The sequence below is a fragment of the Prionailurus viverrinus genome, unplaced genomic scaffold (assembly GCF_022837055.1).
Source record: "Prionailurus viverrinus isolate Anna unplaced genomic scaffold, UM_Priviv_1.0 scaffold_45, whole genome shotgun sequence".
Taxonomy (NCBI): domain Eukaryota; kingdom Metazoa; phylum Chordata; class Mammalia; order Carnivora; family Felidae; genus Prionailurus; species Prionailurus viverrinus.
The window spans coordinates 15,608-39,218 of record NW_025927610.1 but is presented as its reverse complement, the minus strand read 5'-3'; the positions used below and the strand labels follow the sequence as shown (position 1 = coordinate 39,218).

General features: G+C 57.7%; 1 protein-coding gene across 1 annotated transcript in view; it reads right to left on the bottom strand.

Annotated features, from left to right (window-relative positions):
• SORCS2 (sortilin related VPS10 domain containing receptor 2) overlaps positions 1–23,268 on the bottom strand; it is a 271,676-nt gene extending 248,408 nt beyond the window's left edge. Inside the window, exon 1 of the mRNA XM_047847261.1 lies at positions 23,207–23,268. Coding sequence (XP_047703217.1) covers positions 23,207–23,238 — 32 coding nt within the window. The 5' untranslated portion in view covers positions 23,239–23,268. The remainder of the gene's footprint in view (positions 1–23,206) is intronic.
• Between the last annotated feature and the right edge of the window lie 343 nt (positions 23,269–23,611).

Here is a 23,611-nt window from a genome sequence, read left to right as displayed (position 1 = left end):
GGAGACAGGCATGCTGAGCCTGGTGCAGCATTTGCGAACTGCACAAAACGAGGTATGCCTGTGTTGCCCGTGCCCCACCCCAAGAACACTGGGCACCACCCCCCTCTGGTCTGCTGGGACGTGTGAGAAGGCTTCCCCGGGGACTGCCCCAGGTGGACACCCATGCCCCTGCCGGTGGGTGCTGGGCGCCCCTCCAGATGTCACCGTAAGTTAGAGGGACACCTACAGATGGTGACCCTCAGGCTTTCCCATCCCAGCTGGGGTGAGAAGGGTTTGGGGGAAGAAACGGGTTTGGATGCTTCCCATTTGAGACTCAGCACGGAAGCGATATATGGGCAGACGCTTTGAAGCAGACGTCAATACACCCGGGGTGCCCCCTCTTTTGCAAAGACGTAACTCCTACAATTTGGGGGCTCTCCTGGAAAATGCAGAAGAGCAGTGACAGTGGACAGCCACCTTCCCTGAGCGGGAACACGTGCGGCGTGGGCCCAGAGAAGGCGCGTGGGAGACCCACACGGTCCAGTCTTTCCTTCTTCCCTTTCTCTTTCACCTCCAAGCGCAAAATTCAAATAAGCTCCCTTATTCTGGGAAGGAAGCCAAGAAAAGCCTCCCCACCACACCTGAGTACAGCATGCCCCGGCAACAAGGACAGTGGCCACCTCCTACCCGCCCCATCAGGCACTGCCCCAAGAGCTCTGCTTGGCATCACTCCTTACCCGCCATGACCACCATGAGGCAGGCATCGTTATTATTCCATTTCCTAGAGGTACAAACAGAGACCAGAGAGGTTCAGTAATCGGTCCAAGGTCACACAGCCGGCAGGCAACGGACCAGGAGTCCAGGGCAGGCAGGAGCGGGTCCCAGGGCCTGTGCTCCTGACCTTCTCACCTCCTGCACCCAAGAGGCCAGAGCTCAGGTCCTGACTCCACTGCTCCGTGGCCTCTGCCTCATTTTCTCCATTCTAAACAGGATGATCCCTACCTCCTGGGGTCCTCAACAGGGTTCAAGACCTCGTGTGGAGGGGACAGCTCAGTATGCACACCATCAGTGAGGGGCCTTTAAAAGTCCTCTCCCTTTCGACATCTCTCTTTCTGCGTTTCAAGCCTGCCTCTTAAAGTACGTTTCCACGGCTCTGCTTTATTTTTGCGAATCTTCCTCTTAAGACGCACTGTGATTTCTCGGTCTGATGTGGCTGATTAACCAGCTTTCCCTGGGTGAGCGTCTTAACCACTCTGCTGCTGTTTCCCAGTGCTTCCCTCCCCAAGTGCCTTTCAGATCGGGAAGCTGGGCCGGGTGCGCTGGCTGGCTGCCGGAACCGAGGCCCTGGGAGAGTGGCAGGCGCCCCTGGCCACGAGGCTGCGGACGAGGGGAGGGCATCGGGGAGCCGCTGGCTCGGCGGAGTGGAGTTGGCCAGACCTCCCAGGTATAAAATATGGACCCTCCATTCCTCCATAAATGAAAGCAAATTGGTTCTGCTTAATTCCAACTGCCTTCCCTGGCATGGTGTGCAAATGAGGAGCCTCCTGGCCTGGGCAAAGCCACGGCCCAATGGGCTGCATCCGAGCACCCACAGCTCACGGCTGGCCTGGGCCTGGGTGTGCAAGGCACCTGCCGCGTCCCCAAACAGCCAGGCAAGCAGAGCCCGGGCAAGCGCCTCTGGACCCTTCCCCACCACGGCGGTCAGCCGTCCAAGGCAGAATCACGCCCGCTCCTGAGTCACAGGCACGTCCCAGGAGCTGGGACCCCCCCCTCACCCCACTGCTGTCCCCACTCAGGCACTCTGGCCCATCCTGGCCCCGCAGAGGCAGGCACATCCTGGGGGCCAGAGGGCCAGGATGGTTCTTTCTGCTTCACTCCCAGCCGGGCATCAAACACTGGTGAGGAAGGGAGGCAGGAGACACCCAGCCCAGCAGGCTCAGGACATGCCAGACCTCTGCGGCCCAGACAGGGACAGCGTCTTGCCTGAAGCCCTGAGCCCCAGCTTAGATTACACTTAGGGTCTGGCTCTAGTACAACGGATCGGGGCGGGGGGAAGCGGCCAGCCACGTTTGATCATTCAGAGACGTGCAGGGGCCTGAGCCCGCCCTGTATAAGGCTTCGCTCTTCCCTCAGCAAGAGGCCCCCGAAACAGTGCTGTGTGCACCCCACACCGATACAACCAGCTATCACCACCCTCGAGACTCAAGCTGTGCCAGAATTCCCCTCGGGACATCCAGAAGTCCCCAAACCCAGGCTCTAGCACAGAGGAGCTGTCCTGGAGGCAGCCAGGGTCAGCTAACCATTGAATCCATCAAATCAGGCCCAGAAACGGCCCCTTCCCACCTGCTGCCACCACTGCGGCCTCCTTGTCTGCACGGCCCAGCTTCCATGCCCCCCCGGAAGGCAGCCCTCATCACCCCATTGCTCTGAAACACCCCAGATCCATCAAGACCCTCACTGTTACTAACAGGGGCCAAGCCGGACTCCACACGATGGGACCTTTCTGGAACAGAGTCTTGGGAACCATGTAGGAGATCCGAAAGCATAGGTTTTGCACACAGGTCCACTTGAATCAGGCTTTGCCACCCACAGCTGTGTGATCCTGGGTAAGTTACTTAATAACTCTGAGTCTCGGTTCCCCTTGCATATAACGGGGATAATAAAGGTCCCTCCTCCTGTGGGATCTGTCCAAAGATCAAGCGAAGTAACCATGTCAGAGCTTGCCCCTGTGCTAGGCACATTCAAGTGCAGAATACCTGTGTTATCCTATCGATTGGAGAACACCAGCCCCCTCCCTCTGCTGACCACCTGCAGCTTCCTGTAGCTCAGAGAACCCTGGAAACTTGGCCCAAGGCCCACCACCCAGAAGGAGCCCTTGAGAGCCCGAGTTCACCAGAGTGGCTAAAAAGAGCCTACTGGCCGATCCCCCATAAGCACCCGCCTGCTTCGTCCAACCTACATTAGAAGGTTCACTGGGAGAGTCTGATAGGCACGGGCACGGGGGGTGGTGGGGAAGAAAGAAAGGGAGAGAGGGCATCTTCCCCCCCTCTGTCTGAAGCAGCTCTGAGTTTTCCCTCCAAAAGTGGCATCTATAGCCTTTGACACCGTGGTGCTTAATGACGGGCCCCCAAGAGCCGCCCTCAGCTGAGCGCTGTGTGCTGGGAAGGCTGCTTCCAGAGCTGGACGCACACCCCTGGCTGGGCGGGCCAGTGCAGCCACCCGGGCTTCTCCGCCTGGCTCGGGGCCACCAGCCAGCCCCAGGATCCAAGTATGTGCTCGCTGATTGTGGGAAAGTTGTCTCGGGTGGAGCAGGCCCCCGGCACAGGGATTTCTTCCCAAGACAAACACAGGCCCTGGCACACAACTCCAGCTCCCTGACTGTCCCGTCGGGTGGCAGCCGAACGCAGCAGCCATGGGAGAATCCGACGTGTGATGCTTCCGGAAGGACCCGTGATGGGTAGCAAGGTGCGTGATGGGTAGCTCCCGAGTCCCACGGGGGAAGAGCCAGGGGCCTGCCTCTGGAGGCGGGGGCCCCAGGCTCGACTGCAGCACTGGACCGCCTCTCCCGTGCACCTGTTTCCCTCCGTAACCAGGAGAGGCTGGGCTAGATGGGGGCCCAGTGCCAACAACCCAGGGCCCGGGGGTCGTGCACAACGATGGAACCTGGGCCCTCCCACTGGCCAGCACGGTGGCCCTGGGACATCACAGCCCTCTGCCTCCCCGCCCCCTCCTTTCTCCCAGGCTCAGAACCCCAGGTTGCCGCTGGGAGATCCCAAAATTCGTCGATGCTGGCAGCTCAGGAACACCACCCTCAAGTCCCCTCTGGCCAAGCAAAGCACACCCGGAGGTTAGGCCTGACAGCAGGTTCCCAGCACGTGATCTCTGCAGGCCTCCTGTCTCCTCCCCAAGCCCGGGGGGCACTGGACTCCCTCTGCATTCAGCTCCCAATGCAGTGGGACAGTCCCCATCTTAGTCCCTGGGAGGGATCGGTGACTAGACCACCAGCAGAAAGCGGAGGGTGCGCTGGGCCGGCTTCTCGTTTAAACGTCACCAGTGCCTCCGGCAGGGGGCTTCCCTGCACGTTTTGTGGCAGCAAATGGCCACTGGGGCCTGTCCTGTGGGACTCCACGGCCGGCAAGGGACAGGGCTTGGGGGCATCCACTGAACTGGAAACACGAGGCTCTCACGTCACCGTGCGGCTGTGAGCAACTTCAGTGTGGAAGAATCCCACACCCGGGAATGTGCAGGGAGCGGGAGACGGTCGCTCACAGCCTCCGGAATCCGGCCCGAGGAGGCCTCCACCTCCACCTGCCCACGCGGCCCCCAGGTTCCCCGAGCTGAGCCCACCAGGGTCTGTTCCACCCTCCCGCTGACCCCGCACCCAGGAGGGGTCCGGCGCCCCTGGCGGCTCCCAGAACGGAGAGCCTGGCCCAGCATGAGGTGGTTAGAGCGGCCACTGGGGGGTCTGAGGTCCCCCTACCCCGACTTGAGGGCTGGCTCCCACACCCTCCGGCCCGGCTGGGTGACCTTCCCGGGGCAAGTGGAGGCCTGCTGTGTGACGGGGTGCCGAGCAGACCTGCCAGGACCTGTAGGCTCAAAGCCCCTCCTGTGGCCCCCCGCCTCATAGTGACCGCAAAGCAGTGGTCCCTCGTCCTGCTCCTGCTGAGCACCCCTGGGAAAAGCCAGCCCTGCAGGGACAAATTCCTGCCACCACGAGGGGGTGCTACCAACATGCCGGGCCACTCTGGACAAGCCTCAGCATCTTTCCGAGCCTCCCAGGACCCACCTGACTCGGAGGGCTGCGTCGACCCGGAGTTCGCAGCCAAGAGGCAAAGCTCAGCGTCCACACTGGGCAGAGACAGTGCGGCCAGGAGAGCAGGCACATCAGACGTCCCCAGTGCTCGGGCCTGTATCTCCCGGGCTCTCCAGGCTTCTGCCCCGTGCTCCTGCTTCAGAAGGTTTGCGAAGGGGGCTGTGACCTTCGTCTAGTGCTTGGAAGAGGAATAGAGGGCTCTCTGACACCTCAGGCCCCAGCATCTCCTCCTCACAAATGGCCAGGAGGAAAGTGAGGGGCAGGGGACCAGCGGCCACCCGTGCCCAGCGCGTGGCGCGTCTTCACGCCGGGAAAAGCTGGCGACCTCCAGACCGCTCTGCTTGGCTGAGAGCATCCTCTCAGCCAGCTGGTCCCAGACCCCAGTTCCAGAAGCCTGGAGGGCCTGGGAATCTTCCTGAACCACGGTGGGCTGTCACCAGCTCACACAAGCTCACACTCGTTCACGCCAGCTCACACGAGGTCAGACCTGCTCTCACTGGCTCATACTAGTTCACATGGGCTCCCACTGGCTCATGCAGGTTCACACCAGCTCACGCCGGCTCCTACCGGCTAGCTAGAGCCCGTGAAGCACACGTCCTCCAAACTCCTCTCTAGCTTGAAGCTGGCCACAGTGGGAGAATTTACACCACGGACATTGGTAAGAACTACACATTAGGGAGATTCTCTTGAGGTGCTGACTGTTACTCATTTACCAGCACACCACCGTCCCTAAAGCCCCAGAATCTAAGACACTAAAGAAAGCCTCGCACCCCTGAGAAGGCAGCTTGGGTCTCCCTAGCCATGACCCTGCCTGAAGACTGGGCACTGGTCACAGGCAGGAAACGGACCTGTCCCCCCTCTCCCCCGCCCAGCCCCGGAGCAGCTCACAGACCAGCCAGACAGAATGTCCAGCCTCTGCCCCCAGCTCCACGGGTAGACCTCCTGTGTGCCAGGCACCGTTCTAGGCCTTGGGGCCAGAACGAGGCCCCAGACAAGGACATGGTCCTTCCGGCCCGTGCCCAGCGGGGTGCACAGACACACCCCAAATGAAGAAACGGTACCGAGGCTTGGGAAGGAAAACTTGATTAAAATAATAGCATTACAAACAATGCATGGACATCGCGAGAGGTTAGGAAAAACACGACGCAGAGAAAGTAGCGTGGGGAAAATTACATCTCACGGGCGGGGTTGCACGACACGGGGTCGTCAGGATGGTGGCTCTGAGGACGCGGTGCTGAGCTGACCCCTGACGAATCGGAGTCTGGCGTGGCATCCAGGTAGGGGCAACGGCAGCACCGACCGTCACCCGGGTGGGGACAGGAGATGGCGACAGAGCCCCCGGCCCCTCCAGGGCCAGGCCTGTGGCACAGTCACTCAGCTGTCCCCGGTGCCCGGTGGAGAAAGTCGCTGGCTTGTGGCTTAGAGACCACATTTGCTGCACAAAGGGCCTCAGACCAAATGTGACCCCAGCCCCCAGTGCCGTCCCCGAGGGCAGCTGCACTGCCTGAGAAGGGTGGTGACGGTGACGCGGTCACATTCCCTGACGCTTCCGGTAAGCAAGGTGCCGGTTGTATACTTCCTCCCACCCAGGCAACACCGTTATCCCCACCTGGCAGATGCCGAGGTTAATAACCTGAGCTCAGAGAGGGGGAGTGACTTTCCCGGGGCCACACAGCTAATAAGACGGAGCCAGGGAGGGCTCCTCATGGCTCTGAAAAGCCTGTGCTCTCAGCCACCGGTCACGCTGTCTTTAGGAGAAGACAAGAAGCGACGAGGGAGCTGGGGGGGCCTTTGGGGACGTGCGTGATGTGGCGCCACAGGGCGGGGTGGCGACAGGGGCCGCTCCCTCTGACACAGCAGAGCCCTGCCCCCCCCCCCGCCGCCCCGCCACCATGCACCCTCAGCCAGCAGCCTGCACGGGGTCCCAGGCAGAACTGTCAATTCAAATACCTACCATGGAGGCAGGGGAAGGACGCAGGGTCCACAAGCCGCGCAAGAGAACCGGGAACGCGACCCGGGGCTCCGTGCGTGAGGACAAGAGCGGAACCTAACAGGAGCGAAGGTGACCACCAGCCCAGGCCCCGGGCGGCTGCCGGCTCCTCCTGCGGCGGATGGCGGGTGGCTCGGTGCCATCGCTCACGCCACATGGGCTCGGGCTGGCGGCTGCTACTGACAGGGCCTGAGGAGAGGCCGAGGGCCACACGGCCCCTGAGTCCCCCCGAAGCCGCCCCCTCCCAACAGCCACCGCTGCGTCTTCAAAAGCCACACCGTCCAGTCTAGCGCCCGGGCCCTCGCTCCGCCTCCCCAGCAAGGCCCACATGGTCTTTGCAGCTACCTCGGTGTCTGTGGCCACGGAGTCCCCACGAGGGACCCCACCGTGGGAAGACCCTCCCTGTGGAGTCCCGGATAGATCCTAGGTCCGGACCCTGCCGTGTCGCCTCCTTCCTGAGCCCTAGGGCGGCGCCTGGCAGTCTGGAAACAGGCTTCAAGCCCTCCCTCAACCTCCTCTGCTCCAGACTGAGATCCCTGTTGCCAAAAATGGCCACGGTGGCCCCCTCCCTGTAGCCACGCCTCTTTGCAAAGGTCCCCCCGTCAAGAGGCAGAGTGATTTCCCTCACCCCTGCATGGAGGCTGGTCTTGTGACTTCCTTTGGGCCACAGAATGTGCAGAAGTGATGTTCTGCGATTCCCAGGCCTGTGTATGTCCACTCTTTCTCAAATCTCTGTCCTGCTTCCATGCGTGCAAGCTAGGGCTAGCCTGCTGCAGGATGATGGACAAGCGGCCTCCAGGACAGCCAGCCAAGCCCCAGAAGCAGGTCACCTAGAACCAGCCGCTAACTACAGACACACGAGTGAGTCCAGCCAAGAACAGAGGAGCCCATCTGAGTCCAGCCCGTATCATTGAGCCACAGCATCATAAACTAAACGAATGGGTGTCGTTTGAAGCCACTGATGTTGGGGATGTTTGTTACGCAGTGAAAGCTAACTGATATACACCACCCCTGCTCCTTCATTGGTTCATCCTGTAGAGGGTGTGGTTTCCAGCTCCCCAAATTTCTAAGCTAGACTTCTTTGAGACATGACCTCCGTGTTAGAAGGTTCCTGATAGAATGGAGATAATGGCCTACGGGCCTCCACCTCCCTGCCTCCCTCCACGCCCTACCCTGCACTCAGTGTCCCCCCAGTCCCGCTTCTCAAATTCTCCCCACTCTCTCCCCTTTTCGGGGCTTGGCATGGATCACCACTCTGTCTGAAACACTCCCCCTGTTCATCAACGTGGGTTCACCCTGAACACTCAACCATGATGCATATGCCACTTCCTCCAGGAAGGCCGGGCTAACCCCTCACTCAGCTTTGCTCCCTCCCTGAGCACTCTCAGACACTTCCTTCTTGGGGACAGCTCCTGTGTCACCTTATGGCATCACCTGGCCCTGGTCTGCCTCCCCGCCAGGACAGGAGCCCCGTGAGAGCAGAGGTTGTATCTCTCTCATTCCACTGAGTCCCCAGAGCCTAGAGGCATATCCAGGATGTGCTAAGCTCTCAGAAAAACTTGATTGAAGAGAGGGAAGGAGGCAGGGGACAGGAGGGAGGGGACAGCAAGGAGGAGTGACAATGTTTCAGAGTGGCAAGTGTTCCGGCCGATGGCACCAACTCATGTCCGATTATGTGACACCAGCTTCTTCCAGGGTCCTTTCCACCATCCACATGCTTATCCCTGCACGTTCCTGCGGTATCGGCTGAAGATGTGCTGAGCACCAGAGCCCTTCAGAGGCTGCTCCCTTCATCCTCTCCCACCTGCCCTGGGGCACCTCTGCTGATCCCCTGTCACCCCAGTCTGGCTCAGGGGCCGCCCTCCGGCTCACTCCCCATCGAACCAGAAGACGTCCTTCCCTCTCTGAATCCTCTAGGACTGCAGCAAGGCGCTCCTCCCCCCCCCCCCTCCGCCCCGCTCCAGTGACGGCCACCCTCCTCAGCACAGCTCTGGGAGGAGACAGACCCATTTTACAGATGGGCAGACAGGTTCAGACATGGCGAGTGACTGGCCTAGGGTTGTTCATGAATGGCAGAGCTGGGACATCCAGAACTAGGGTGCCCATAATTCTCCCAAATATAACAAACATTAGCGCCTACCTCCCAACAAAGTAACATGCATGGCAAAATGGAAACAACTATGTCTTTGGAGCTCAGCAAACTTTAGGAAGAGAATTGTGCTCTATCCCGCAGCTCCTTCCTTGTGGGAGAGGAAAACAGGGCTCAGAGAAATGGACTGAGGGTCCCTGGCACCGGCTAATAAACGGCAGAAGCGGAGAACCCCCTGGATGCCACGCGGCCCCCAGCACATTCCCTGGATGCCGTTCGCCCCGTCAACGGGTTTATGACTCCATCCTTCAAAGCACATTCGAGCGAGGTTTATTGCATAATAGAAAACAAAGATAGTTTTCTCATATGTTTCCCACTCAGGGAGTTTTATTAAAATGCAATAAATCTCCAGGACAGAGCGTGATTTTAATGCAAAGGGCAGGGGGGAGGGGGAAGGAGCATAGGATCCGAGAATGGATCGCTCTGTGGCCGTCTGAGACTCCGTCCCTCCCAGGCGCTGGGACTCTGCCCTCAACGGGGTCCTGGAGGGCAAGGAGGGATGAGGCTTTGGGGTGCCAAGGTCTTGTCACATACAACTTCTCCTTCTGCATTTTCCACTCTGCCAGCTGGCCTCCCCAAACCACGTGATTGCCTTCCCACCGTCCCCGCCAATTCTGCAGCCGTGTGCTCGATCTAATCCACAACCCCATGCATAGCTCCCCACTGCCTAGAGGACAGAATCGGAGCCTCTTGTTCGGCACACAGGGCTCCTTGGTTCAACCTCACTGGGCTCACCAACCTAGTCTCCCACAGTCCTCTGAACACCCCCACCAGGCTGGTTCATGCCTCTGTGTTTCTGCAGGTAATGTTTCCCCTGTCTAGAATGCCCTTCCTGCCTGTCTGCCTAGAAAACTCCTATTCAGCCTTCAAAGCCCAGCTCAGATATCACCTCCTCTGAAATGCCCAGCTGCCCTCTCCTGTGGCTTCCTCAGCAGATGTCGGTTCCCCCGTCGGTCGTTTCCTCCCTAACAAGGCTGGTGTCTCGTTCGTGGCCAACCCTAAGACCTGGCAAAGTGCTGGTACATAGAGGATGCTCGAGAAACGTTTCCAGAATTTAATTATGGGCAAATGTGTCTTACTAGCTTATGTTCACCAGGATGCCCCAGTCAGGCTTTCAACTGAGCAGAGACGCCGAGACAATCTGACGGCCACCACCCCTGGTGCCCTGTGTGGGCAGTAGAATAATTGACCCCCCAGACATGCCCGCATCCCAGAGCCCAGAGCTTGAGCAAACACTACGGGCAAAACCGACTGTGCTGATGTGACTAATCGAGAACTTTGGGACGGGGACATCGTCTCGGATTCCCCCAGCGAACCCCATCTAATTACGTGGCTCCTTAAAACGTAGGACCCCCGTCCAGGCTACGGTCGGGGAAAGAGACGGCAAGACAAAAGACGGGCCAGAGAGAGGCCATGCTGCCGGCAGTGAGGACAGAGGAGGGGCCGCGAGCCGAGGCATGCCGGTGGCCTCTAGAAGCTGCAAAAGCCCAGGAGAAACATTCTCCCCTAGAGTCTCAGGAAGCGAATGCTTGATTTTAGCCAGTGGGACCCACATCGGACTTCCGCCCTCCAGAACTCTATGGCAATAACTCTGTGTTGTTTAAAGCCACTATGTTTATGATGCGTTGTTGCAGCAGCGAAAGACAATGGATGTATGCTATGCACCAGCCTCAGCCACTTACTGGGGGGCTCTCCCCCGCCCTGGGCATTTCCCAGCCTCTACATCGTTCCCTTCCACCCCTACTACCTTCCTTCCCACCCCCTTCACCTACCCTTTGCAGCGTGGTGAACTCCTATTCATCCTTCAGAACCCGTTCCCAAGGCCTCAGCACGTCCCACAAGCCCACATCCCCTGAGGCTCAGCCACGCCTCACAGCGCTTTCACACGCCATGGTCGGTGAGGTCCCGGACAGCAGATGTCTGTGTCCCATTCACTCTGAGTGTTTGAGGCCTAGAACAGTGCCTGGCACTGATGCAGGGCCTCGAGAAGCACCTGGGAAGTGTCGGGGCTGGGGGTGGTCAAGGTCAGAGGCCTCCGCCCACCAGGCATTCGCAGCGGGACAGCAGGCGGCCCTCCTGATGTTTCTGTCATTTCCTCTTGCCTACACGGTACTTTGGTCTCTCCCCTGTCCCAGTAGGACGGCCTCAGAGACAAACCTGCACACGCTCAAACGGGCGTCGAGGTCCCGACCCCCTGTAGTCCTATATGCGAGAAAGGAGGCCTGACCTTAAGAACTGATCCCACGAACGTCACCAGGGATGCGGGAACAACACACAGACAAGGCCTCTCACGGCAGCCTGCTCTACATCTTTCCCTTTGGGGCAACTGGAAACAACACAGAGGTCTGAAAACGAGGCTTTGGTTAAATAAATAGTACCTCCTTCAGCTGAGAGTTTGTCATGCTGCTACTAAGAACAGCCGTTTTGAAAATATGCAGGAGCATAGGAAAATGTTTAATACACAATATTAAAGTGGGATCTCAAATTTATAGAACACGTATGTATTTGCGTCTTGACAAGACTAGTGAGAACCCTCATCTCGGACGTTAACAGCCATGATCTCATAAGGTGGGTGGACACGGAATGAATTTTATGCCTCACCTACCTTAGAACTTCCAAAGTTTCTATGATAATCACGTATTATAATTTTCTTTAAATAAGATTTTTTTTTTTTTTAGCGAGAATTTTCTGGGGAGGAATTTAGCAACATCTTCATCAAGACGGTGCCATCACACGGCCTCCTGTTTGAGGGAACGTGAAGCGGCTGCCACGGAACCCACGAGCAGAGCTCCGTGGGCGGTGATCTTGCTCAGTGACCCCCCCGGGGCCTGTGTCTGTGCCAGAGTTTCTGCCCGGCAAAGGGGACACAGGAGCCCTGATCCCAAGAAGAGGCGGGCAGCAGGCCGCGGGAGAGGGTCTGGGAGAGCCCAGCAGAGGCACCTGGCCTAGCTGGGATGGGACACCTGAGCACAGAGGGACAGGGCCGGGGAAGTAGGGCGGAGGCCTTGAGGGGGGCTGCCCCCAGGGAGGCCGGGGGGGGGCGGCAATGGGGGCAGAGGGGGCTCTAAAGGGAGAATCTGCAAGTGTCCTGAGGGCCAAAGAGACGGCCCTTGGCTACATGCAGACCCAAGAATCAGATCAGGACCCAAAATTCACAGGCTGTCCTTCCCCACTGAGCACCTGTCCCCCATTTCTCAAAATCACACCTGAGAGGGTCACAGGGACCGGAAGCCGCGCTGTGGGCTTATACTAACGTGCAGGGTGGCTTACGCGGCCCGGCCCTCCGTCACCTCTGCTGGGAGAGCCCCACTCAGAACAAATCCTCCGCCGGGGGCAGTCGCTGCAGGGCCTTCCCAAAGAAGCTGGGGACCTGGGTACTTTCTGCTCACATCTGCTTTTTCCCTGGCCTCTCCGGCCGGCAGGAATGGAGTCAGAGGAGTGGGATACAGGAGAGGAAGGGAGGGAGGAAAGCAGGGGAACAAGAGCTGTGTGGGTGAGCCGGGATGGGAGGCCAGGGATGCCCTGAGGCCAGGGCAGGCCCCACCCAGGAAGCCAGACTAGTCTGGAAAAGACCAGAATGTTCCTGTCGCCTGCCAAAGCCACCTCTGTGTTTCCCCAACGCAGCCTCTGGTTGCAGAGGGACTGCTGGTAGGCGTTGTGCAGGAGTGACAGCACTCAGGGGGATGGGGAGGAGGACCATAAGTGAGAACTCAGTGGCCTCGCCAACACGGGAGGCACTTTGCAGGGAGAGCCGTCCTGGGAGAAAAGGGACACCATGGTGGTGCCCGAGGACGGGATCCTTCTCCAGAAAGTCCTCCTTGACCACCAACTCCCTCCGCTCAACTGAGTGCGGGTGTCTCACGCTTCCCCGGTTCTCAGCTTCATCACAGTGCAGATTACACACCATGACCCCAGGTGTTTGCCTGTCTGGTCCCTTCACTCCACTGTGAGACTTGGGGGTCATTGACCATGCCTTACTCAAACCCAGAGCCTGGATGGTTGGATGTGAGGACAGGGGATTAGTAGACAGGGGATGGATACATGGGGGGTACAGGGTGGATGGATGGATGGATGGATGGATGGATGGATGGTGGATGGAGGTGATGGATGGAAGGGTGGATGGATGGACGGATAGACAGATGGGTGGATGGATAGATGGATGTATGGATGGGTGGATGGGTGGATGGATGGATGGATGGATGGTGGATGGATGGATAGACAGATGGGTGGGTGGATGGATAGATGGATAGATGGATGGATGGATGGGTGGATGGATGGATGGATGGTGGATGGATGGGTGATGGATGGAAGGGTGGATGGATGGACGGATAGACAGATGGGTGGATGGATGGATAGATGGATAGATGGATGGATGGATGGGTGGATGGATGGATGGATAGATGGGTAGATGGAAGGAGGGATGGATGGGTGGGTGTTGGGGGGTTGGTGGGTAGACAAGAGATAGATACATGGGGGGATGGAAAGATGGATGGATGGATGGATGGATGGATGGATGGATGGATAGGTGTTGGGAGTTTGGGGGGAGGGAGTGGATATGCAGGGGATGGATAAATTAATGGATGGAGGATAGACAAAAAGAAGGGGATGGATGGGTGAGTGACAGATGGTGGGGAGAGAGGGAGAAAGCAAGGGAAGAGCCTAAGGCAGGCCAGGGATGGAGGAGGGATGTGCCACAGGCAGAGAAGACAGTCACCACCAGCTGGGAGGTGTCCTCAGGGTGTGTGGGACAGGGGAGCCAGGACCTGAGTGAGGGCAGAGGGAGGGAGAAGAGGCTTGGGGGCTGGGGACACTGAGGGGTTGCCTCAAAAGTGCTTGACCTTTCAGCCACCCAGCTCTTATTCCAGAGTATTTTACAGGCACCTCAAGGCCTAAGAGCTGACCTCATCAAACTGTTGATTCAAATCAAGTCAGTGCCTGTCTTGATCCCTATCTGCTCTGAGTCTTGATTAAATCAAACTCAGACCTCCACGGTGATGCTGGAGCACACACGGAGAGAGGCCAGCCAGGGAGGGACGGAAAGTCCCCCGGGGAGGAAGGAAGCAGGCCTGGCACCCACTAAGTGCCAAGCGTCCACAGGGGTTAGCTGCTGTCCTCATCAGAACAGCCTGGGACGTCGGCACGGCCACAATCTTCTGCTCGGATTACACAGGAGAGGATGCGAGGCAGGGACGTCTCGGCCCCCGGACTCAGAGCATGATCTCTGCAGGGACACAGACCACCCAGAGCTCTGGCCCGCGATTAGCCTACAGGTAAAGCCCATCGATGTCTAAGACGGTCTCTCTAAAATCCCCACTCTTTCCAGGCCGCCAAGGGGCAAAGCACTTCCTCTCTTTATAATTTTCCCACTGCAGACCGTGGCTATAAGCCCTCGGCACCACCCGCCTAGAAGGACCTATCAGCGCAGCTGGTCTTTGTTGGCCCTGACACTCAGGGCCCCAGGGGGCCGCCGTCAGCTCAGGAAGCGCACTGCACACAGTCTCTGTCCACCCGACCCTGGGACGGTGGAGCCACGTGGACGTCCCCAGGCCTGGCCATTATCCACCTCTGCAGGGAAGGACCTTGATGATGCTTTGTACCAGTGCATGTCAAGAGGTCCTTGGGTGGCTGGGGTTCACTGCTCAAACTCCCGAGGCCCTTCATTCACAACACAGAACATGAAAAGTCTGTGCGTTAAAAATGGAGAGGGAGACCAGAGGGCCACGGAGTCAAATCTGATTTTAAATAGAATGGTGTAAATAACACAGTAACAGGATGGGTAAACAGAAGTGATCTGAAAATCTCAAACATCAGCTCTACCAGAATACAAACTCTATAAAGCAGAGTTTCCCAAGGTTTGTTCCAAGGAAAACCCATCCCGAGAAATGCTCAGCAGAACAAAAATAAGAGAATATGTAAATATTAAAACATAGAAGGAAAATAAAATGAAAACTAACTCAATTTCAATTTAAAATGAGACAACATTTACATAAAATCAAAACGAAAGATTACGGGCTCAGAGGAGATAGAGAAATGCCACGCAAGCTTTTCCGGGAGATGTGTGATGTGAGTTGGCGTGGCAGGGACTCCCAAAGTCCTACTGCAAAGAAACGCGGGTGATTTTCAACCTCGGAATGTTCACCAGACTTCTATGACCACAAAACATGTATTTTCTGGAAACACGTACGACCTGGGTGACACTTCCAACTGTCAATCAGCAAACCCTGACTTCGCTCCTCTCCCGTCCCCTGTTGGTGTCGGGCTGGGCCCCGCGAGTTGCTTTGGTCCACGGAACTCGAGCAAACGTGACGGACGCGGAAGCTTTAAGTGTGCTTGTGGGGTTGGCTTGGTTCTTGAGCCGCAGGGTGGTGCCTGGGAAGAACCCGGCCCGATGGCCTCTGCCCCCTCAGCGTGGGTTCCAGAACAAATGCAGGTGGCCCAGGCCACGCTCTCCAGCTTGCCGCCTGAAGTAGGGCTCCCCGGCCACGCCCCGTCCAAGGAAGCCAGACCAGTCAACCCAGGGGTGTGAGCCTAAGTGCACGGTACACATCACCGAGTTTGGGGTGACTCATTCCTTAGCATGATTGTCACCATAGCTGACTAATACACCATCCCACAGAAGTACCCTTTTAAGACTTGCACACAAAATAACATGGCAAAGAGAAACATTATTAAGAGGAAACACTCTTAGAAGCTGTTGGGAAAGAACGAACAGCACAAGGCGGGAGCCGAAGACGCACTCAGAGGACGCGCATCTTAAAATCGAGGGTCCTCGAGAGGACCTGGGCTATTGGCAGTGGAGAGGCAGGGTTTAAGAAAAAGTCGAGCAACCCAAAAGAACGAGATAGAAGACACGGGCAGGTAAATCCCAGGGGAGGAAACGTGAATAGTCAACCAACAAAGGACAGTACGTTCGACCTCACGAGGAATCGCAGAACTGCGAAATAAAACAAGAGGGGGCTACACTCTCACATCTGCTCGAGTACAGACATACGAAGTCTGACAACTCAGAGACGCGGGCGTCACTCCACAGACAGGCTGGCAACAGGGAGAGAAGAAGGAAGCTGGAGACTCACGGGTGGGTGCTCGCTGCAGCCCTGGTGGGAATCACAAAATGCGGGGGATAAAACTCCTCGTGCTCCCATGACAGGGGACACATAAGTCAACCAGATGATACGTGCCACGTGCAGAAATCACCAAAACCGAGGTGGGAGCACAAATCAAATTACAAAAGGTGAAATGACACCACTTCTTCCCATTTTTTAAAAAATTTTTTAAATGTTGACTCATTTTTGAGAGAGAGGGAGAGAGAGCGTGAGCAGGGAAGGGGCAGAGAGAGAGAGGGAGACACAGAGTTGGAAGCAGTCTCCAGGCTCTGAGCCATCAGCACAGAGCCCGACATGGGGCTCGAACTCACAAACTGTGAGATCATGACCTGAGCCGAAGTTAGACACTTAACTGACGTAACCACCCAGGTGCCCCTGTAACAGGACATTTCTTGAAGAGGAGAAATCCCAGACAGGAAAAAATTAACATCTATTACAGCCAGGGAATTGGTCTTGGGCTAGCCTAGGCTCTGTTATGATAACAGCTAAAGCCCTAAATTTCAGTGGCTCCCCAGCCACTGGCCCCCAAACTTAATCAGATGACCCCAAAATAACTACAAGGGAGGCTGGGGAAGGGAGGAAACGCTTGGATTATTTGGTGAGCACTAGATTAGACTGTCTCTGACACACGGTACCCAGTACATTCTACAATTCATGTATACATTAAAGATTTCATGATTCAATTCAAGATAGGAGGAAGAGAATCACCCCACAAAAGGGAGGGGATGCCAGCAAGGCACTCTGGGAGAAGACCTGAGACCCACGCCCACCCCCAGTATTCCCGAGGTTTCCCCTGTGGAAGGTCCTGCCCAAGGTCATATGTGCCAGGGGAAAGGTAGGGCTGGTGTGGCTCTCACACCGGCTCAGTGATGGCACAGGCACAACGCCAAGTGGGCTACGGGACTGAGGCTGCCATGCTCAGTGTGAGGATGCAGGGAGTCCCAGCAGAGAGAGGTGGGGTGGGGAAAGGTGGGCCGAGGTCCACTTTCTCCCCAGCGTGGGGATGCCCCCAGTCCCCTCGTGCTCCACTTGACAGCATCAGAGCCAACTCTGTGTTCCTGGCACCCACCCCATCCCCTAGGACGGCCTCATAGGTGTAAAGGGTTCTCTAGGTCACGTGAGCATCTCCTAAGAACCATGTCGCCATCCATCCATCCACCCGTCCATCCATCATGTGTCCACCCATCCATCCATCCATGTGTCCATCCATCCGTCCATCATGTGTCCATTATCCATCCATCCACCCATCATGTGTCCATCCAGCCAGCCATCATGTGTCCACCCATCCATCCATCCATGTGTCCATCCATCCGTCCATCATGTGTCCATCCATCCATCCATCATTGTCCATCCATCCATCCATCATGTGTCCATCTATCCATCCCTCCACCCATCATGTGTCCATCCATCCATCTGTCCATCATTTGTCCATCCATCCATCCATCCATCCATCCAATGTCCAGCCTGTGGCAGATCTGTGATGGGTTCTGGGCATCCAGTGCTCACCAAGGTGGACCTGACTGGTCTCCATCCCCAATAAGTACATGTTCTGGGTGGGGCGAAGGGGGATAAACCGTACCCAAGAACTCCCACAGTCAAGGAGAGATCCAATAAAGAATGCCTGGGGGCTACTTACACTGAGAGGTGGGGTGGCCTCTTTGAAGAAAAGAGGTTCATACTGAGACTAAGTGTCCACAGGGGCCAGTACCTGAGGGTCAATGCCGAGCGCATTCCAGGCAGGCGGCCCCAACAGGCACAGCCCCCTTACAGGGACCAAGCTGGGCATGGTGGAGGCTCAGGCAGCAGGCTGGCTGGACGCTGAGCGGCAAGAGGGGCTGGGCTGGGGAGTGGGGTAGGACCCGGCGCCGTGGCTTTTATCCAGGTCCCTGGGGAAGCCCCAGCAGGAAGCTAAGCCTCACTCCTAAGCAGCCGAACCCCTGGCTCCTCCACGTGTGGTCTCTGGACCAGCCCCGATGGCAGCATGTGGCCACCTGTTAGAAATGCAGACCAGGAGACCCGAGTGACCGTTGCAGCCAGAAAGGCAATGCCAGAAAGACCCCTCCTGGGTCTGCTCTCACCTGGGGGGGCTCCTGGGGGGTCTCCACACTGAGTCTGCATCTTCCAAGGCATGGCCCGAGCGGCAGTAGTTTTGAAGAGATTTCCAAGTGACCGTTACATACCTCCTCCCACCGAGGACCCATTTTCTACTATCTGCATGTGGCTCAAACCTCGATGGCTTGCAGTTACCTTCCTGACGGCGTTTGTGAGGCAGCTGAGCCTCACCGGCCGTTTGGGATTCAGCGGTGGTGACACCAAATGGGCCTCCCAAGACCCAGCCCAGGCTGGACACCGGAGCCGTGCCTGCCGTAGCCCAGACCAGGCCAAATGCGGGCCCAGGTCGGGCACAGACATCGGGCGATGCTGAGGCCCCCAGGTGACCCCGGAATGAGCCAGGGCCCTGCTACTCCAAGTGTGCTCAGTGGGCCAGCAATTCGAGCATCGCTAGGGGCTTGTTAACAATGCGGAGCCCCGGGCCCCACCCCCGACCCAGGACTCAGAATCTGAATTTTAACAAGACCCCCTCCCCGCTGAGGCTCTTCTTCAGGATGTGGATTTTCAACCAGGGACAAAATTGCCCTCAAGGGGCAAAAACTGGTTCTCGAAGGGTGCGAAGGATCTTACGTTGTTATGTACAAGGCGCAGGTCACATTGAACTTCAACAGAAATACAGTCGTGGGCGGAGGGGCACCTAGGAGAACAGTGTCTCAAAGGCTTCCTGCGGGGAATGGGGCCGATCAAGCAGACAGTTGAGGGTCCCAGCTCCAGGCCGCGGGGGCCCGGGGAAGCACCAGCCGGGGACTTTGCCTCCAATCTGTATCAGGGGTGCCCGTTCGTCCCTTTGCCTGGGAGTGGTCTCAATTTTCCAATGGATTATGCAGTGTCCTGGGAACCCCCGAAGGGTTGCCCCTGGGAACCTGGAGGGACAGCCCTGAACCAGGGGAAGAACCAGGCGACATCCTCCTGCAGGCAGGGTGTGGGGGCACAGGAGCATTTACAGATCACGTCCATATTAATTCCAAACGCTCTTTATCTTTACCTCGCAACCGCTATGGCCCCACCGTGGAATAGATACAAGTTGCACATCAACTCTCAGAGGGTCTGTGCGTGCCCACGCTCTTCTATACTTGCCCCTACAACCTCTGGCTCTGCCCACTGGATCCCCCACCCCTACACCTGGACAAGGAGGGCGGGATGCACAGGTATCAGTCTTGGGAAGCCACCTGGGGACAAGGGAGCAGGGCAAGACTGTGGGCGTGTGTGCATCTCAAATCCCGGGGGCCTTGCAGGGGTGGGGCTTGGAGGGGCGGTGAGGGGCAGTGGGGGAGGAGCTGGGAAGGGGCTACAGGACCCCACCAAGGATGAAGAGGCCGCAAGGGAACACAGGTGAGGATGGAGAGGGGGCGACAGGGGCAAGAGCCATTTAGGAAGTCAGATCCGGGCAGTGCAGCCCAGGGGTGAGGACCGTGCAGTGAGCTGAATGACACAGCCAAGCAGATGAGTCCACGACCTACCTCCAGAGTCTGTGCACGGCCTTATTTGGAAAAGGGGTGGTTGTGGATGTCATTAAGTCAGAGCTCTAGAGATGAGATCACCCCGGATCACCTGAGTGGACCCTGAATCCAACAATAAGTGTCCTCATAAGGCACACACACAGGGCAGACACACATAGAAGAGGCCGTCTGAAGCCAAAGCTGGGAGCAGGGACTGGCATGTCCCCCCACCCCCACCCCAGGAGCTGGAAGAGGCGTGAAGGATCCTGGGGGAGCCCGGCCCCACCCACACCTTGATCTCAGACTCTAGCCCCCAGGGCCATGAGAGAGCAAATTCCTGTTGCTTTAAAGTCCCTACTTTTTGTCCTTCGTTCCAGCAGCCCCAGGACATTCGCACAGACTGGACATCGGGCAAGCGTCAGGCAGGCTGGTCTGGGTGAGTGTGTTCCTCCTGTTGCCATCAGCCCTGGGAACCCAAGATGGGAGGTGCCTGCACAGGATCAGCTCTGAAGCCAACTGGAGGCTCTCTGGAGGGTGGGGGGGCAGCCTTGCTCCCTCCCGGTGCCCCTTCCCCAGAGTGGAGGGCATGGCCCCACCCTGAAGACCGGACGGGATGACAGGGGGCCCCTGAAATGCAGGACAATTAAAAATGCACTCGGCTTACATTTCAGAGAGCCATTTCCAGAATGTAAATACCATACCTGTCCTTAAAAATGGATTCACGGGGACCGCACAGGAGAACCCTGGGGAGGCTCAGGGCGCGTCCACCGAGTGAGTCTCTAATCCGCGTGATCCAGGCACGGGCTCTGTCAGCCCCCATCCACGTGGGCCTTGGCCAGCAGACGGAGGCGGGGTGGCATCCCCACGCAAGACCAGTGGCAACCTTTCCACTTATAAGACACTCACGCAGGTGCCAAGATAGAGGAGACATGGGCTGAAAATGCTCGCAGGAGGAAAACGTGATTGGCAGTCGAACACAGACGCTGTTCATGCTCCCCCGGAACCAAAGGGACTCAAAAGGCAGCGGCCGCTGGGGCCTGGACGGCGCGGGCCAGAGTGCCGCCCGCTCGGGGACCTGCAGTGGGCCGGCCGGCCATCCGCTCACTCTCCGGCTCGGTCGTTACCCCCCGGGCTTCTGCCCAGAGAACAGAAGGCGAAGGACAACCACACGCCTACATTTTTTTTACGGCAGCAGCGTGGCCCCGTGTCAGAACGAACCCACCAAGGGCTAGTCCGCGGCCACAGGAAGCGCTGATGCGGACGTGGCCCAACCTCGAGAAACTGGAAACAGATGCGTGAAGAAAGGAGAACGCAGAACTTTCTTCCACGTCTGACTATATAAATACGTCCGCGAGAGAAAGATACACAGAGGATGTAATGGCTCCACGCCGGAAGTAACGGGTGGGGCTGGGGTGATCCTTCCTGACATGACTAACGCCTAATAAAGGAGAGGAAATGCCTGCACAGAGACAGTGATGAGAAAGAACATGGAGAATTGGTCTGTTGATCTGCTTCGGAGAAAAACTAAGTTGAGGCCGTGTACCGTTCTGGGGACCTTTCGTGTCACCTCGCCGGGCCCTCATGCTCTCCCAGGCGGAGACAGAGTGGACAGAGCCCCCCGCTGGAGCAGCCCTGAGGTGGGTGGTTGGCCTCCCTCTCGGCTGCTGTAGCCACGTCTGAAGAATCGGGAGTCTGGAGCCCTTCAGCAAAAATTCCTGGCCCCCGTGCCACGGGGTGGCCCAAATCCACCCGTCCCCACCGCGTCCCCCATAAGGGTGGGCAGCAAGCCCTACGTATACCCCACAGCTCTGTCCTGTGGGCACAGATGGCACCGGGAAGGACTGTTCCAGCAACATTTATGACCTCCCGTTTCCGAGCGCAGCCCACGGAGACGCTGGAGGGAGCGAGGGAAACCGGGCATTCCGGATGGTCAGCGAGTGCGGCCGGTGCAGGGAGAGCCCGCCCGCCCGTCAGGACGCGGCTGGTATGCAGCATTTGGGGCCAGCGAGGCGGCTACTCTGGGATGCTGCCCAGAATTCAAGGCCAAGAGAAGAGCCAAGTGCCCCTGTTCACTCTGCAGCCCCGGGGGGACCTCCTTGGACCATCCACCTAGCAGGAGACAACGCCCTCCATGGGCCAGCCCGTCCCAGGGCCTCGCCCTGAAACCCTCAGAGGGCCGCAGTGAGAGGTGGCGGGAGCTTGAGCGCTCACGCCATGGTCCACTCTCATCCCAAATGCCGAGCTGCCTCCCCGCCACACTGAGCGGGACTTTTGAAAGCAAGCCCCGGACCTCTCCTCGGGGGTGAGCTGCTTCAAGGCACAAGACGAAATGACGAGGGGGGGGCGTGGCAGGAAAACAGCTGTCCTCTTTGTAGGATGCTGACCCCTGTCCCTGAGGCCGACAGAAGGACTGGGGGGCGGGCTGGGCGGGGGGGGGGGGGGGGGTCTGCAGGGCAAACCCGCGAATCCACGGCCGGGAGGAGCCGGCTAGAAAAGGCTCTCTGGCTGGAGGGGTAAGAAAAACGCAGGGCAATACGAGTTGTTTGCTTGCTCCCCAGGCTTGGTCCCATCAGCACCGCCGGTGACCGACCCGGCTGCCCCAAGACGCCCCCATTCCTTATACAAGAAGGAAAGGACCCAGCTGGAGGTACTATTTCAACACCCTCCCGGAGCATCACGGAAATCCCCCAGCAAGAACCAACAGAATGAATCATCGAGCCTCTGCCCCAGAAGCAAAGCCAAGAGCCAGAAATAAATCAACTCAGGGGGGCTGCACACATACAGGAGTCCTGATGAGCGGGCAGAGGTGTTTTTCTTATGGATTTCAAATAGAAAAAAATGAATTAATTGGTGCTTGAGAAACACACCTTGAAAAACAAAACGGTCCAGCACACCCAGGGAACGTGGGAGTGGCGAGCAGCGCGTGGAGGGAACACAATCGTGGCCCGAGGACAGCTTTTGAGACGACAGCCCCAGCCGCCCGGGAGCCTCCCTTCCCCCTCCCTGGGTGAGCAGGCGTCAATATTGAAGATGATAGTAACCGAAATGATTTCTCCAAAACCTCCTTCTCTCCCACCTCATTTAAAACATCAAAGGGGCTGCTTAATGTTCTCGGACTGAATTCACATCTCACATAGAAAGAGATATCCCCCGTCGCCAGTGGGTTATTTATTTACCGAGCTCTTCGGCTGAGCCAGGAAGAAAGAAAAACGTCTGAACAATGAGGATAATCGGCATACTTGGTGGACTCCAGAAGCCTCTCGTCTGAAGTTCAGGGCGTGAGCGGAGGGAATGTGTGCACCGACCTGAATTCAAAATGCAGACCCTCTTCCTCGGGGAGGAAAAAAAAGGCAGGGGGAGGGGGAGGGGGAGAGGAAAAACAGAAAGAAAAGAGAGCGAAGGAGCTTTCTAAAGGGCCGTCTTTTCTCCGGTGCTGTTTGTGCCCACTGCCGAAACCCGCCGTCGCTTTCCACCGTGTCCTACGTGCATTTTGCAGCCAAAGAAAAGTTGCGAGGCCGCCAACTCACAGGGCTGCTCCAGCTGGGCGTCTGGATCCCAGCCCTCAGTCTCGGGAGTAGTGCAGGTGCACAGGGAGAGAGGCCCGCCCTCGGCTTGACTTACCGCCACAGAGAACTTTCCAGGACCTTCCCCATGTCGGCGTGGTAATACTTCGTCAGGATCAAGATCACCTGTGGTGGCAACAGAGAGACAAAGGCAGAAATCAGCCAGTTTCGAGGCTCTGAAAGAGGGATGTGGGGACGTTCCCTGACCCAGTACACATCAGGGGCCCGGGTCTTTCTGTCGGCTTCCCCGGGAGGCCCCAGCCAGCCTGCACACAAGGCCGGTGTCCGCCCTGAAACCTCCCAACCTCCCTCCGTCCTCAGAGTGACTTTGGGACCATCCCCATCCTGTCAGGGCCACCAGGTAGCTGGCACGCAGCAGGAAAAATTCTTAAAAATTGTTTTAATGTTTGTTGATTTTTGAGACGGAGAGAGAGAGATGGGGCGTGAGCAGAGGAGGGGCAGA